The following is an 18,070-nucleotide window of genomic DNA, read 5'->3' on the forward strand; positions in this document are numbered from 1 at the left end:
ACACAGTTGTCTTGCAGTGAGGTAGTAGTAAGGGCAGTAAGTCCGAGGGAGCAGTGCACAGAGGATTCGGAGGAAGAGCAGCAGGACGATGAGGTGACTGACCCCACCTGGTGTGCAACGCTTACTCAGGAGGACAGGTCTTCAGAGGGGGAGTCAAGGGCATCAGCAGGGCAGGTTGCAAGAGGCAGTGCGGTGGCCAGGGGTAGAGGCAGGGCCAGACCGAATAATCCACCAAGTGTTTCCCAAAGCGCCCCCTCGCGCCATGCCACCCTGCAGAGGCCGAGGTGCTCTAAGGTCTGGCAGTTTTTCACAGAGACGCCTGACGACCGACGAACAGTGGTGTGCAACCTTTGTCGCGCAAAGCTCAGCCGGGGAGCCAACACCAACAGCCTCACCACCACCACCATGCGCAGACATATGATGGCCAAGCACCCCGCAAGGTGGGACAAAGGCCGTTCAGCGCCTCTGGTTTGCACCCCTGCCTCTCCCCCTGTGCCCCAACCTGCCACTGAGATGCAACCCCCCTCTCAGGACACAGGCACTACCGTCTCCTGGCCTGCACCCACACCCTCACCTCCGCTGTCCTCGGCCCCATCCAGCAGTGTAGTTCAGCGCACCGTCCAGCCGTCGCTTGCGCAACTGTTGGAGCGCAAGCGCAAGTACGCCGCCACGCACCCGCACGCTCAAACGTTAACCGTCCGCATAGCAAAATTCATCAGCCTTGAGATGCTGCCGTATAGGGTTGTGGAAACGGAGTCCTTCAAAAGTATCATGGAGGCGGCGGCCCCGCGCTACTCAGTTCCCAGTCGCCACTACTTTTCCCGATGTGCCGTCCCAGCCCTGCACGACCACGTCTCCCGCAACATTGTACGCGCCCTCACCAACGCGGTTACTGCCACGGTCCACTTAACTACGGACACGTGGACAGGCACAGGCGGGCAGGGCCACTACATCTCCCTGACGGCACATTGGGTGAATTTAGTGGAGGCTGGGACAGAGTCAGAGCCTGGGACCGCTCACGTCCTACCCACCCCCAGAATTGCGGGCCCCAGCTCGGTGGTGGTATCTGCGGAGGTGTATGCTTCCTCCACTAAAGCACCCTCCTCCTCCTCCTCCTCCTCCTCTGTCTCGCAATCAAGATGTGTTAGCAGCAGCATGTCGCCAGCAGTCGGTGTCGCGCGGTGTGGCAGCACAGCGGTGGGCAAGCGTCAGCAGGCCGTGCTGAAACTACTCAGCTTAGGCGATAAGAGGCACACGGCCCACGAACTGCTGCAGGGTCTGACACAGCAGACCGACCGCTGGCTTGCGCCGCTGAGCCTCCAACCGGGCATGGTCGTGTGTGACAACGGCCGTAACCTGGTGGCGGCTCTGCAGCTCGGCAGCCTCACGCACGTGCCATGCCTGGCCCACGTCTTTAATTTGGTGGTTCAGCGCTTTCTGAAAAGCTACCCACGCTTGTCAGACCTGCTCGTAAAGGCGCGCCGGCTCTGTGCACATTTTCGCAAGTCCCACACGGACGCTGCCACCCTGCGCACCCTGCAACATCACTTTAAGCTGCCAGTGCACCGACTGCTGTGCGACGTGCCCACACGGTGGAACTCTACGCTCCACATGTTGGCCAGGCTCTATGAACAACGTAGAGCTATAGTCGAATACCAACTCCAACATGGGCGGCGCAGTGGGAGTCAGCCTCCTCAATTCCTTTCAGAAGAGTGGGCCTGGTTGGCAGACATCTGCCATGTCCTTGGTAATTTTGAGGAGTCTACCCAGGTGGTGAGCGGCGATGCTACAATCATTAGCGTCACCATTCCTCTGCTATGCATCTTGAGAAATTCCCTGCAAACCATAAAGGCAGCTGCTTTGCGCTCGGAAACGGGGGCGGGGGAAGACAGTATGCCGCTGGATAGTCAGGGCACCCTCCTGTCTATTTCTCAGCGCGTACAGGAGGAGGAGGAGCATGAGGAGGATGAGGAGGAGGGGGAAGAGACAGCTTGGGCCGCTGCTGACGGTACACCGGCTGATTGCCTGTCATCCTTTCAGCGTGTATGGCCTGAGGAGGAGGAGGAGGAGGAGGATCCTGAAAGTGATCTTCCTAGTGACGACAGCCATGTGTTGCGTACAGGTACCCTGGCACACATGGCTGACTTCATGTTAGGATGCCTTTCTCGTGACCCTCGCGTTGCACGCATTCTGGCCACGACGGATTACTGGGTGTACACACTGCTCGATCCACGGTATAAGGAGAACCTGCCCACTCTGATTCCCAAAGAGGAAAGGGGTTCGAGAGTGTTGCTATACCACAGGACCCTTGCGGACAAGCTGATGGTAAAATTCCCAGCCGACAGCGCTAGTGGCAGAAGGCGCAGTACCGAGGGCAAGGTAGCAGGGGATGTGCGTAGATCGAGCAGCATGTACATCCCAGGCAGTGCAACAGTCTTTAAGGGCCTGGCCAGCTTTATGGCTCCCCACCAAGACTGTGTCACCGCTCCCCAGTCACGGCTGAGTCGGCGGGAGCACTGTAAAAGGATGGTGAGGGAGTACGTAGCGGATCGCACGACCATCCTTGGTGACGCCTCTGCCCCCTACAACTACTGGGTGTCGAAGCTGGACACGTGGCCTGAACTAGCGCTGTATGCCCTGGAGGTGCTTGCTTGTCCTGCGGCTAGCGTCTTGTCGGAGAGGGTGTTTAGTGCGGCTGGGGGAATCATCACAGATAAGCGTAGCCGCTTGTCAACCGACAGTGCCGACAGGCTAACACTCATCAAGATGAACAAAGGCTGGATTTCGCCAGACTTCTGTTCTCCACCAGCGGACAGCAGCGATACGTAAGTAATACGTAGGCTGCACCCGCGGATGGAAGCTACGTTCTCTCTCACCATCCAAAACGGGGACATTTCTGCTTCATCAATCTGTGTCTAATATTCCTCCTCCTCCTCCTGCTCCTCCTCCTGAAACCTCACGTAATCACGCTGAATGGGCAATTTTTCTTAGGGCCACAAGGCTCACTCAAATAATTTTTCTGAACAATTTTTATAAGTTTCAATGCGCTTAAAAGCGTTGGAACTTTAACTTGAACCAATTTTTCGTTACACTGGGCTGCCTCCAGGCCTAGTTACCACTTAAGCCACATTAACCAAAGCGGTTAATGGGTTTCACCTGCCCTCTTGGCTGGCCATGGCCAATTTTTGGGATGTACATTAGTACTCTTGATACAGCAATTTTTGTGGGCCCTCGCCTACAGTGTAATCAAATTAATTTTTAGCCCACCTGCATTACAGCTGACGTTACCTCAGCTGTGTTGGGCAATGCAATGGGATATTTTTATGTACCGCCGCTGGGTTCCAGGGAGCCACCCATGCTGTAGGTGCACACAGAGTTTTTAACCTACATGTGTCCACTTCTAAAGAACCCCAGTCTGACTGGGGCATGCAGTGTGGGCCGAAGCCCACCTGCATTATGCACGACATTACTACCTCAGCTGTGTTGGGCAATGCAATGGGATATTTCTATGTACCGCCGGTGGCTTCCTGGCACCCACCCAGGCAGTGGGTCCACAGGGAGTTTAACCTACATGTGTCCACTTGTAAAGAACCCCGGTCAGACTGGGGCATGCAGTGTGGGCCGAAGCCCACCTGTATTACGCACGACATTACTACCTCAGCTGTGTTGGGCAATGCAATGGGATATTTCTATGTACCGCCGGTGGCTTCCTGGCACCCACCCAGGCAGTGGGTCCACAGGGAGTTTAACCTACATGTGTCCACTTGTAAAGAACCCCGGTCAGACTGGGGCATGCAGTGTGGGCCGAAGCCCACCTGTATTACGCACGACATTACTACCTCAGCTGTGTTGGGCAATGCAATGGGATATTTCTATGTACCGCCGGTGGCTTCCTGGCACCCACCCATGCTGTGGGTCCACAGGGAATTATAAATGCATCTGTTTCCACTTATAAAGAAACCCAGTCTGACTGGGGCATGAAGTGTGGGCCGAAACCCACCTGCATTAACCCTTTCCAGTCCACTGTGTGACCTGTGAAGACATTAGGGTTTAAGGCTGTACAGCTCCGTTGTTGGTAGACGTCCGTCGGGGTTCTCTTACTGTATATTGCCAGCCTCTCTGCTGTCGGAGCCTATCCTACGTGTCAGCTCATGCAGTACTGGCTTTAGCCAGCATATAGCGCCGTTGTATAACGGCAGAAAAAGAGTAAGCCCCCTAGGAAAACCATATACAAATTGGATTGGAAAGGGTTAAGCACAACATTACTACCTCAGCTGTGTTGGGCAATGCAATGGGATATTTCTATGTACCGCCGGTGGCTTCCTGGCACCCACCCATGCTGTAGGTGCACACGGAGTTTTTACTACATCTGTACACTTATAAAGAACCCCAGTCAGACTGGGGCATGCAGTGTGGGCCGAAGCCCACCTGCATTAAGCACGACATTACTACCTCAGCTGTGTTGGGCAATGCAATGGGATATTTCTGTGTACCGCCGGTGGGTTCCAGGGAGCCACCCATGCTGTGGGTCGACAGGGACTTCACAATAGGGAGTTGTACCTGCCTGTGTCTATGAATTAAAAAGCCCGGTCTGACTGGGGCATGCAGACACCTTGACAGAATGAATAGTGTGTGGCACATAGGTTCCCCATTGCTATGCCCACGTGTGCAGCTCCTGATGGCGGTGGCACAGGATTCTATTTCTCATTGCTTCTGTACAGCATTGTGGGCTATCGCTCCGCCACTTTTAAAGAGGGTCGCTGCCTAGCCGTGCCAACCTCTGCAGTGTGTGCCTGCGGTCCCTCGTCATGGCAGACGCAATTCTAAATAGACATGAGCGTGGTGTGGCATGAGGGCAGCTGAAGGCTGCCCAGGGACACTTTGGTGTGCGCTGTGGGGGGGAGGGGGTGCGGTTGGGCAGCATGTAACCCAGGAGAAGTGTCAGTGGAGTGTCATGCAGGCAGTGATTGTGCTTTGTTGGAGGTAGTGTGGTGCTTAGCAAAGGTATGCCATGCTAATGAGGGCTTTTCAGAAGTAAAAGTTGTTGGGAGGGGGGGGGGGCACTCTTGCCGGTATTGTGGCTTAATAGTGGGACCTGTGAACTTGAGATGCAGCCCAACATGTAGCCCCTCGCCTGCCCTATCCGTTTCTGTGTCATTCCCATCACTTTCTTGAATTGCCCAGATTTTCACACATGAAAACCTTAGCGAGCATCGGCGAAATACAAAAATGCTCTGGTCGCCCATTGACTTCAATGGGGTTCGTTGTTCGAAACGAACCCTCGAGCATCGCGGGAAGTTCGTTCCGAATAACGAACACCCGAACATTTTGGTGTTCGCTCATCTCTAATTAAAATCAATGTTAAATGGCATATATTTCTTTTTTTTATTTCTTACATGCTTGTTTAACATCTCATATCATATATCTTGGGACATGTTGGGTTTAGCTTAAGTTCACAACATGTTTTGCATGTTTTTTTGTATATATTCTTTATTTTTGGATAATAAGAAAAAGGGGGAAGATTACAAACAGAGATGGGAAAAATCAGTGGATAATCACAAAATAAAACAATCAATCAATACATAACAAAAAACAGTGACAGCTCTGTTGAACATATGATGGAAAACAGCAGAAGAAAGAAAATAATCCCATAAGGAATAGGTCACTAGTATAGAGGTACCAGATAAGGAAACCAGAGAAGGCTCAGTAATTAGGGGACAACACCAGGTTGTGGGAGTAGGTCATGGTCTCTACGTGTGAAAGAAATCCAAGCGCTCCAGAGATCTGCGAACTTCTCTAAGTCTCCTATCCATCTAGCTCTGACTCTCTCAAAAGAGCAGATAGTGTTCACCTCTTTATACTATTCCAAGATGGAGGGAACTGTATTGTTTCTCCAGTATCTGGGAATTAAAGGGGTTGTCCCGCGAAAGCAAGTGGGGTTCAGCACTTCTGTATGGCCATATTAATGCACTTTGTAATGTACATCGTGCATTAATTATGAGCCATACAGAAGTTATTCACTTACCTGTTCCGTTGCTAGCGTCCTCGTCTCCATGGAGCCGTCTAATTTCTGCGTCTAATCGCCCGATTAGACGCGCTTGCGCAGTCCGGTCTTCTCCCTTCTGAATGGGGCCGCTCGTGCCGGAGAGCTGCTCCTCGTAGCTCCGACCCGTCACGTGTGCCGATTCCAGCCAATCAGGAGGCTGGAATCGGCAATGGAACGCACAGAGCCCACGGTGCACCGTGGGTGAAGATCCCGGCGGCCATCTTCGCAAGGTAAGTAAGAAGTCGCAGGAGCGCGGGGATTCGGGTAAGTACTATCCGTTTTTTTTTTTTTAAACCCCTGCATCGGGTTTGTCTCGCGCCGAACGGGGGGGCTATTGGAAAAAAAACAAACCCGTTTCGGCGCGGGACAACCCCTTTAATATCTTAGCCGCATTTATAAGAAGCGTGAAAACGGGTTTGTATTCAGTTTAAAGACCTGGAGTATTTAGGTTTAGAAGAACGATCTCAGACGTAAGGGTGATATTAGATTTGAGGATTAGGCCCAGTAATTTCTGGACCTCTTCCAAGAAAGGTTGTAGAAGTGGACAAGTAAACCAAATGTGAGAGTATGAACCAATACCGTCTGAGCATCTCCAACATAGCGGGGAGTAGCCTGGGTCTATTTTGTTAAGTAGGACTGGGGTCTTATACCATGTAGAGACGATTTTATAATTTAGTTCTTGGAACCTGGTAGAGGAAGAGGATGAGTGAGACCTAGAAATAATATCTCTTATCTCATCTGCGGTAAAGGTGGTATTTAACTCTGATTCCCACCGGGAGATAAACGAGGGTTGCTGTTCATTCTGTGTCAGGGTCCTATAGATTTTAGATATAGCACTCTTGACAGGTTGGAGGCTCCATAATAATTTATGGAATAGTAAGTTTTCATCTGTGCCTACAATATCTGGGGAGTGCAGCATAGCTGAGTCCCTAATAACGTCCAAATCTTCACTATTGAGTAGAGCGTCTCCTAGAGGATTTAGAAACTGTAAATCCTGGGGTACAGACTTGTCCTTAATGAGGGCCCCACGCTGAAACGTCCTGTTTTATCTTTAAAAAAATTGACCTGTTGTATCGTTTTGCATCAGCATGTTCACATTTTCAACAGATCCACATTTTTTTTAAAGATAATAATAGGGGCCTCATACATATCTCTGTAGGAGGTTCTATTAGGAGCCTGTATCACAGATTTCATCAAATGTACAGGAAAAATAGTGCAGCATGCCACGCTTTTTATTGTGGCTAAATCCCAGACAGCATGCTGAGAATCTAAAAGACCCACTTTATATGCACTGTTGGAGTCCAGCATATGATGGGACTGGAACTGCCAGCACTTTCATTATTCTGTATATCAGAGCAGAACAAGAGAAGTAGTAACAGCGATGTGTACGAGGGCTGATATGCAAGTTAAGGAAGGACACATCTGCAATGTAATGAAAAATAGTTTCAGTTAGGTAAACTATTGTGACATCACAACTATTGTAAGTCAGGTGAGCTAAGGGGTAGACATATGTCCGTTGCTGGTTTGCTATCACCATGCAGATTTAAGATGCGATGCAGCAGAAGGAGTTACAAAACAATAGTTTATTTGCTACTAAAAAATGAAATAATGAAAATAAGCAGTGTTATAATAACAACAGGTTAAGTTTTACCTTAGATTCACCTGTCACTAACTATTGTTAACTAAATCCTAGAATTAAAGAAAAATACTTTTATTTTAGCATGAAATAATAACAGTGCCAGCAAAACACGGGTTTCAGCAGTGAAGACCTGCAATATATCGCGGAAAGTAATTGGGAATCGTTGCAGAAGATCACGAATGCGATTGTTTTTCCGTGCGGATATACGCAATGCACATGGTATCGACCATGCGGAACAAAGATCTCTCACTCCTCTCCAGCCGGCATTCCGGTTTTACTATCTATTTTCCTATGAACTAGCGAGCATTTCTGCCACTCATACGCAATGTTAATTGCGTATGGTCGACAGAACAGTCACATCCATTGACTTCAATGGAGGCTGTCCATGCGAAATCTGCGCTAAAACAGAGCATGCTGAGATTTTTCTTCTGCTCACATAATCCGCAATTTGTGTCGGAATGTCTGAGCAAACCAGCAGAAGTTCATGCCTTTGAATGCCCATGTATTACCGCGTATCGTTCGCAGTTCATATAGGCTCAGTCACACGGGCGCATCGGCACCCGTCCACCGGCGCCGATGCGCCCGTGTGACTGACAGTTAGAAGACGGCTGTACCTGAAGACGGATATCTCTCTGCAGCGCTGAAGAAAGAACACATGACAGGCAATGGAGCCGGTCACATGTTCTTTCCTCCGGCGCTGCAGAGAGACGTCCATCTTCAGGTACGGCCGTCTGCTATCTGCAGTTACACAGGCGCCGATGCGCCCGTGTGACTGAGCCCTAACCCTGATTTGAGGACCAGGAATTTACGCAATTTCAGTGTCCATATTAATAGTTCTTCCTATAGCAGACCTGCTAATGTATCATCCCTAGCACTGTACAAACCTAGTGATTTTACTGAGGCCAACCTCACTTACAGCTTGTTTTCAACGCATTTCTCTATGTCCGCCTCGGTCCATGGCTCTACAGTGCAAACCCACGCTATGTTTTGTTGGCAGCAGGCAGTCTCATTTTCTTCTGCACATTGCTCTCTGTCTTCTCCAAACAGCCTCTCTCTTATCCAGAGGTTCAGGCTACTGCTGCCTACTCCTTTCTTGTAGCAGCTCCTCTGCAGGTCCTTGCACTCTTTCAGCAGCAGCCTTTAGCAGCACTTCAGCTCACTTACACAGTCCCTGCAGACTCTGTTGTACAGCAGAAATTCATTTTACAGTGCTGAGATAATCTTATTAGAAAGTTCCCAGAGAGTATGCTCAGTTCTGTATGGAACAGCATTATTATTGCTTCATTGTGAAGCCCAGTACACCCTAGGCATTGCCACACCTTCAATCCTTTCAGAGGCAGCAATCACCCCTTAGGGGTGAGTCCCTTACAAGCCCTCTACTAAAGTTTGCCAGTTCCTGGAAAGAAAAGTAATTCAAAAATACAGTACTGTACATAGTTTACATATTTCACCAAATGATGGTATCAGCAGCAAACCATTTTTGCAGAACTCTCTACATTAGGTGGAACTCTCTACATTAGGCCTGATACTTAAGACTGCCAGTTTTGGTGTTACCCTAACTTTAGCATTTATAAGCCTATAGGAGAAAACTTGTCTCTACTCTGCTGGAGTCTGGTTCCTGTTGGTCGTGGCATCTCCTCCTCAGCCGTTGCACTAATAAAGCTCAAAAAATAAAAAATGAAGCAACTCTGCATTAAATCTTAATTAAAATATCCTACTGTTTTGTGTCTACAGCTCCTATGTAGATCAATGGAACTCCATGGTATCAGACTACAGACAAATTCAATGTAGTCTGATCCTTCAGTCATACTGTGTACCATCTGTCTCCTACTTCTTACCAGAGTACAATTTGTATGTTAGCAAGAAATAGGGGAAAGATGGAAGTAGGAATGACTGAATCAAGTATTTCTGTGGTCTATTACCTGTGTGATAAACACATTATATACTTTACTCATCAGTATGAATACTTTACATGACTTGAAATCATACTATATCATAACCATATACTTACACTTGCACAAAACCTTTCTGATAAGTTGCTTCAACTTCTTTCTTCATCTGCACTGGTTGCAGCTTGCAGGCCTCTCAAAATGTTTACTGCATAACTTTAGCTTTACTACCACAGTGTCCAGGACTGTGAGGAGTGAGATTTCCTTTCCATTATGTGCTGTGCAACCTTTCGCTGTGAACTGCAGAACTGCAAATTGGGCACAAAACTCGGAAACAGCAGACAGACATCTCAGAAACAACGAGCGGAGCTCAGAAATAGATGGAACTTGGAAACAGGGAACATAACTAAGAAACAGACATAACTCATGACTAAAAAATGCTCAAAACACCTCCTACCTGCACACATAACCAAATGGAATAACTGTATAATGTACGAGATATTAGTTTGTATTTTAGCCAAGAAATGTAAGCCCGCGAGCCCACTTCAAGGGTACTCGCTGTCTTTCAGGTCCCTACACTAATGAGACAACTAACTCCAGGAAAACTGCCTGTAATGCAGGGCAATTATCTCAACAGGGACAACCCACACTGGAACCTAGGGACCTACCTTGTTCTAGATGATAAAGTACCACACGTACCGAGAGCCGCACAGACACGCAGGAGCATGACACTGTTCACACTAAACACACTGAACAAACAGAGAAAAGGTCAGCAGCCTCTATCAGAGGAGCTGGTATATATGAGCAACAGAACTTGGGGTTTGGCTGGCTGGAGCAATCCACAGCTAGCCAGCTCAATCAACCCCCACCTGTGAAGCTATACTGCTGAAAACCTATGTAATAAAACAGATCCCAGCAGCGAATCCTAATACTTTGCCACTTTAGGACTCTGAGTTCACTAGCTGGCTGTCCAATTCTCAACAGCTGCATCACATTTATAGCTCAACAGCTATAAATCTTTAATAGTAGCCACCTGTGGAGCCAAGAACTTTTTCCCAAGTCAGGGAGATAGGCAGGACCTAGCCCACATTATTCCTTATTGATGGGTCAGTCTCTCTGACAGTGATGCGCTAGTTGTTTGAGAGCAGGGCCTTCTCTTTCAGCCTCACCTGAGGCTAAAAAAAAAATGGAACTACCTGCACCCATCCACATCATGGTCCCTGACGCTGCTCTCTAGCAGGGGACTCAAACGAGCTCTTGACTGTGCATCTCCTCACCATAGCTGTAGTGGAGTTCTTACATGGTGCCTGAAGTGCCCTGCTTCATTCTCTTCCTGTCCCCCTTTCCCAGCCGTATCTTGGACTTGGACGGGGCAGAACCTAGAGTGGCAATCGGCCGCCAATCAGGGAGACTATTTGATGCTTTTGTTTGGTGTCTACTGTGTAAGGGAGGCACTGCTCACCCCCTTCACACAATAGACACAGAACAAAAGTTTTATTCATTCAGTTCCTAAATGAGCATTGCTGCACAATTGGTGCAAAATATTACTTAATAGCAACACTGTTTACACTTCTAAAAGTAGTTGTTGCTTTTGGGAATTAAGGGGAAAAATGTTTTTAGTCTTCATCCATGTTGCCTGTTGCGTCTCTACATCACTGATCTGCCTAAGGGGCTCTTATTAGAATATAGTGAAAAAAACCTGAATATTTCACCTTATGAAAAAATGCACTCCAAATTCCATATTTGTAACACGTGGATGTTGACATCGATTTGTAAGGGTATTTTTGCACAGCAGAATCCGGTATGGAATTTTCCGCCTGTAAAACCACGGCACAATCCGTACATAGATTTAGTCCTGCCGATGGGTATAATCCACATGTGGATTTCTGATATATTTTTGTGCACATTGCAATCAAGAAATGAACTTTCATTCTTCACGTGGAAATGCTTTGGAATTAGACAAACTGATTTACAGGGCTATATCCACGTGCGTATTCACGCAAAACTGGTGGCAGAGTAAAGGCCCATTTACATGCAACGATTATCGTCCCATATTCATTCAAATAAGCAAAAGTGAGCAACAGTCTTTACCTGCAAACGCGAAGCCATCCTGCACTATTCGTTCACTTGTCGTTTATTACTGAGTTTCAGCCTACATAAAAATAGTCTTTAGTCCGCTCACTTGTCGTTAAGTTTAAATAGCATTTGTTCAGTCCTTCAAATGACTTGATGGGAAGAGTGATTGTTTATCCAGCTAAACACAATGTCTTATGTGGCAGTAGTCTTTTTCTTCACACCAATTAAAAACCTCCAACAGAGAGATACTTTGCATAAACACACGCCCACCTGAGCAAACAACTTATAAGGTGCTTGCATAGCTAACAAGGGAAATGGAGAGGATTTGAAACACTTCTGTTTTCGTGTAAACGCTCAGCATTTGAAAGCAAAAAAGTTGTTGAGTAGTTCATTCATTCAAATGACAATCATTGCATGTAAATGGGCCTTAACAGAGTAATCTGCAAAAAAAGTTCATGGCATAAACTGACATACTGTGCAGGGGTGTAGCTGAAAAGGGGGGTGGGGGCAGGTGAAGCATGTACACCAGGAGGAGTCAGGAGTGAGGGGAAGGGGGTAGCCAGACCAGTAGTCTAAGATATCAGCTGATGTAAATCAGTCACCCATATCTGTGCCTGATGGCTACAGCTGATATTTTAAATCAGCATTTTAGAGGAACATAAATAAAATAATAAACTTATTCCTCAGTGCTTTCAAGTAATTTATTTATTACCCCCCACCAAGCTGGGTACTCATTTTACTGACCTTGGAAGGATGGGTCAACCTTGAGTCGGCTACCTGAACCACATGGGGATTAAACCTGCAACCCTCAGGTTGTGAGCTGGAGTTTAGGACTGCATTCTGCTGCCTTAACAGTCTAGAAGAGGTAAAAGAGCTGTGATGACATCATGGTCACATGACCAGAGTTGCACAGATCCCTTCCTCCGTACTTCATCTGGATTTCTTGTAAGAGAGAAAGCTGCAAGGCTCTTCTGACACTCTTCTTTCACCTCCAGCATCACAGTGTCTGCCCTCTATTGTGCGCATACCGCTGCCAGTGCTGCGAAGGGGCACAATACTAGTACCATTGGGGAAGGGACACAATTCTGCCATCAGTCGGAAAGGTTTGAGAAAGGGGATGATAATACTGCCATTGGGGAAAGGGTGCAGAGGTGCTCAATGCTACTGTTGGTAGGGGAAAGGGGACAATGCCACCAGTGCAGGAAGGGTAGAAGGGGGACAGTGCCACTGCCAGTAGTGCTGCACTCTGCTATTTGATGCTTCTGGGGAGGTATTTAGTGCTTCACTGTGTTATGCGGTGCTGGCAGAGGGTATTATGTGTGTGCAGTAGGATTTGCTTGCTGCTGTTTGAGACCTGAATAGAAAAAGTTGGAGATATCTTGTCATTGATAGAGGCACTGCAGCTGCCAGAAAACTTACCTGTGGGATGTCACTCCTACTGCTGTGCCATTTTAGACATAAACATCTCATGTCTTGAGTGCTTCAACTGCCTTCTCATTATTGCTTCCCAATGTGCTGGACCTTCTGTCTGGCTGTGTCCCTGCTATTTGTTATACATAAGCCAGTAATGTAAACCCCCATATATACGTATGTATCTATACATATGCATATACACACATATACAAATTATAATAATTGAGAGGGCAATGAGCTCGCTTAAGTTTTTGAGAGGGGGGCACCAAGCTGGATGAAGGAACAATACTAATGCTGTGGATTTGAAATCCACATATCAATTCTGTGGTGGATTCTATTGCCGATTTTATCTGCAGCATGTGGATGAGATTTGATAAAATCTCTGATTTATTAAAAGATTGAGATTTGTTAAAGTCTCATCAACATGATTTCTATTGTAAATGCTACAGAATTTCCATGAGAAAAAAGTATTTGCACTATGTATAAACATACCCTTAAAGGGGTTGTCCAGTTACGGGACAACCCCTTTTCAATAGGACCCTATGGGGGTAAAATAATAAACAGAGATACTTACCCCTCTGCAGCCACCAGGATACAGTGTTGCAGCTTGCTCTGGTCCCGGAGATTCATGTGACAGAAGATCACGTGACCGCTGCAGCATCACCACCCATTCTCCTGGCATCAGCACTCACAAGCTAAGTAGGGTGGTGCCAGTAGTTCAAGAACATAACATCTCATTGGCTGCAGTGGTCATGTGGTTTCCTTTGACATCTGCAGCGAGCTGCAGTGCTGGAGCCTGACAGCTGCAGAGGGGTAAGTAACTCTCTGTTTATTATCTTACTCCAGGAGGTCCTATTGAAAGGGGTTTGTCCCGTAACTGGACAACCCATTAATGATCATTGATCATATCTGGTATTTTAGGAATGAGAGTTTTATTCCCTTCTACATTATCATTATCATGCCTGCCGTTGACATTTTCTTGTAGTGTACATGATTTTTTCTATTCAAAGTTCATTTTTCATTAGTACAGTACTAGAAATAAAGAGCATCGGGAAGATTGATATACTAATGTGCAAAAGGTAATACTCAGTTTACTGAATTTATCAACATGTTATGCATTTATTAATTGTCTGCTATTGTTACAGGTGTCAACACTTCAGCATCTTCATGGGTCTACAATCAGTCAACTATCACTTTGAAGACTTGCTAAATTTAATACACAATGTCTATGCAATGTCATGATGTGCATGTACATATCAGTCACAAAGTATTAGATGCAAATTAAAATAATGTTTCTTAGAAAAATTTCTGGCATATTTCCAGCTGGATTTGGACTTCGCCTGTCACAGAAATTTGTATTTTTATTGTTTCTGTCCGGATTTATTACACTATGCTTTGGAACCCTGTTCCTCTTACCAGACACATCAAAATTTAGAAGAATATTTTTATCTAGTGCACAGAGCCAGAATGGTGAAAGATTGCACAACTATGCGAGTAAGAAAATGAACAAAAAAACTGTTGAAGATCAAAAGTCACTGCTACGGAATACAAATCAGGAAAAGTGGAGATCCAAAGACAAGTTCGATTTGGATGTAAAACCACTGGGATTTCTAGCCAGCAACTATGGACCCGAAAAAGAAGATGTTTCACTGAACAGAGAACACATAGCAGCTGCTAAAGCCAAGAATAAAGATAGCCAGCTATCTGCAGCTCAGAAGAACCATGCTGACTTTGTTTTCAATTACAAGGCATTCAAAAAATCCCTTAAATATCCACCACTGGGGAAGCAACCTGAACCAAATGATTCAGAAATACGAGAAAAAAGAAACAAGATAAAGGAGGTAATGAATCCATTTACGTATTACTTTACTATTGCTTCTGAATACTAGTTAATGACCCTAGACATTTTTGGACTGACAGCATACAATACCCCGTCTTCCTGTCCACTCTAATTTGCTCTCCTTGGTGTACATATTTATGATATATACTATGCTTATGCATTCACTGACCACAGAAAAAGCTGCCATTGTTACTCATTTAACCTCACTTAATCGTTGCGTCCAAACGCGCAGCCATCGTGCACTTTTCGTGCACTGTTCGTTCATCGCTCATTTCTAGCCAGCGATAAGCCTCACCCACACTGCACGCTGATATCTCAGTGGGCGGTGCTGATAGCATTCCTTCAGCTAGTATCCCGCTGGCAGTTCTCAGCAGGACACCAGCTGAAAGCATTGAGAACAAAGCAGCTGTTTGCATATACAAAACAGCTGCTTTGTTCTCAGAGCTATCCTGGCAGTATACTGCTCTGCCTGCATTAACTCTTTAGTAGCTAATTAGCCACTTAGAGATATGCAAAGATGATTGCTCAAAATTGTCACTGAAACAGTCGTTTGAGCAATTTTTGAGCAATCATCGTTCTGTGTAAATAGGCCTTCAGTTTGTAGCTGAATTGGATTGATTTAATTTCTTATGTTTTTTCTTTTCTTCTACCTTCAAATTTACGCCACTTTATTAAACATATATCATAAACAAGGTAGGAAAGTAGCAGATAGGAGAGAAGAATATTGCCCACTCATCAGCAGATGATTGTTGTTGATAGTTTGATTGTTGTACATGAGATGAGCTACCAAAATACATAAAAAGGCCAAATTCATACATATTCTCGGTACAGTTTTGAGGCAGCTTTTTTTAGCCAAAGTCAGGGCTTAAACAGATGAACGTATATGCAAATATGCTCGCCGCAACGGAGCATATTTGCATTAAAAAAAAGTTATGTCTTCAGTTTTTTTACTGTTCAAACCCAGCACTGTTGCGCGTGCAATAAAACGAAAGGAAAAAGATAGGGCAAACCCTATCTTTTCTTGCACATATAAAAACTACGTGAGAGAAAGATAGGGCAAACCCTATCTCTTCTCCTGCTTAGGAACTACTTGTGACAAACACGCTTGTGAGACCAAAAGCATTGAAATCAATGGCTTTACTTTGTTATGTTTTGTAGGCGTGATTTTAACGCAAGCAAAAACCTCCACAAACAGGTTTGTCTGTTTAAGCCCTCAGGCGTGGATCCCAAAGGAAGCAAAATTAGTTTAAAAACCTTAAATGTTACATTCTTGTATCTGTTCCGGGCCTTAGCTAAAAAAAGAAGCAGCAAACAACTGCATAATGTATATGAAAGCAGCCTGGGGTTGGTTCTCACATGCAGTTTTTGATGCAGTCACAGCTAGGAGTGGTTAGAAGAGTAAGAAAATGTCCAAAGCAAGCTGTTTCCTTACTTCTGTATCCTCTTCTGTGTTTGGTTAAAAAGCACTGCATCAATAATGAAATAAAAAGCTGCTTGTGTAAAGGCAGCCTAATGGTATATCCACACACAATGACGTTATTTGGCACAACTTCATGAAAATCACATCAATAATTGCCAACTAAAAAGTTATTAAGGTCAAATGTTTCCAAGGTCAGTCTGCAGAACAGGATAGCAGTTATTACTTCAGTATGTAATAATGTATCACGTCTACAACAGTAATAATTATATTATTTAACAAAATGATAGTCCATGTCTCTAACTGAAATAACTGCCAACTTCCAATAATATTCCAGAAACTCAGATTTATGATAAAGCATGGATATTAGGGATGGTTTAATTGTGACATGTATAAAATAATATAATGTTTGTTTTTTTACATAGATTTGTAGAATTTTCACAATTATCCATCTATCTGTGTTTTTTTCCACTATTTTAAAAATAAACTCTTAAGAAACAATCCTAAGACACAATGATTTATAAAACCTGTAACCGTATTCTTCAACATCAAGTAAGCTAAAATCTTATATCTTTTGCATCTGTGGCATTTACCATTTCACTTTGAGCAAGGTTAGGAAAATATGCCTGACTTTATAAAACTCACCTTGACTAAGCTTGACTGTTTCATACATCAAAACACATTAAATGTATTCTCATAAATTTTAGAAGTCTACAAAATAAAATTGATGCAGTGAATTGATCACGTTGGAGCAGAAGTATGGCAATGAGTCATCACAAGCAAGGGTAATGGAAGCGTGGCGAGATGATAGATATGGTTCAGCTGTAATTTTGCAGGACTACAGCATTCCAAAACTGGAATGGGTAGTGGTTTGCTTATATGTAAATTTCTATTTAAAGGTTGCTTTTACAAGCCAGACCCAGAAAATGTTCTTCAGAAAGTTGAGCTGATGTTTTTAAAATGATCTCACAAAGATAATGGAGATATATACATTTTGCATAAAATGAGGAAGAACTAAAAGGACATCTAAGTGACTAGATCAAAAGTTAGCAAGAATATATAACAAAAAAAGAACGTTTAATCTGCTAAAACTAAACGGAAGTAGGAAGGTAGAAAACTACACACAAGACTAGATTCTATAAAATTCTCTAAAAACAAAAATGTTAGAAAAGCTGAAGACATAAAAATTGACTGCTAAAGAAACTAAATCTAATTGAGGAAACATCATAAGTAGAGATGAGCGAGTATACTCGCTAAGGGCAATTGCTCGAGCGAGCATTGTCCTTAGCGAGTACCTGCCCGCTCGAGACTGCAGGTTCGGGTGCCGGCGCGGGGGAGCAGTGAGTTGCGGCAGTCAGCAGGGGGAGAGCGGGGGGGAGAGAGGGAGAGAGAGATCTCCCCTCCGTTCCTCCACGCTCTCCCCCGCAGCTCCCTGCCCGCCGCCGGCACCTGAACTTTTTGTCTCGAGTGGGAAGGTACTCGCTAAGGGCAATGCTCGCTCGAGCAATTGCCCTTAGCGAGTATACTCGCTCATCTCTAATCATAAGTAAATAAATAGTAAAATGAAAAAGAAAAGCTCAGCATGCACAGACTACAGACAAGCTGTACATCCTCACATACAGTATATTTGTGAAAACTAAAAGGGCTGTCCACCTTGGACAATCCCTACTTGTTAGAAGAGTCCATTGACACTAGACTAATTGCAAATTGATTAGCTGTAATCTGTGGGAGGATCTTTCAGTAAGTGATG

At 45.3% G+C, this 18,070-nt stretch overlaps 1 protein-coding gene across 1 annotated transcript in view; it reads left to right on the forward strand.

Annotated features, from left to right (window-relative positions):
• Positions 1–14,352: 14,352 nt before the first annotated feature.
• LOC136611896 (mannosyl-oligosaccharide 1,2-alpha-mannosidase IA-like) overlaps positions 14,353–18,070 on the forward strand; it is an 82,295-nt gene continuing 78,577 nt past the window's right edge. The window contains exon 1 of the mRNA XM_066591867.1: positions 14,353–14,904. Coding sequence (XP_066447964.1) covers positions 14,353–14,904 — 552 coding nt within the window. The remainder of the gene's footprint in view (positions 14,905–18,070) is intronic.

Source organism: Eleutherodactylus coqui, chromosome 1 (assembly GCF_035609145.1).
Source record: "Eleutherodactylus coqui strain aEleCoq1 chromosome 1, aEleCoq1.hap1, whole genome shotgun sequence".
NCBI lineage: Eukaryota > Metazoa > Chordata > Amphibia > Anura > Eleutherodactylidae > Eleutherodactylus > Eleutherodactylus coqui.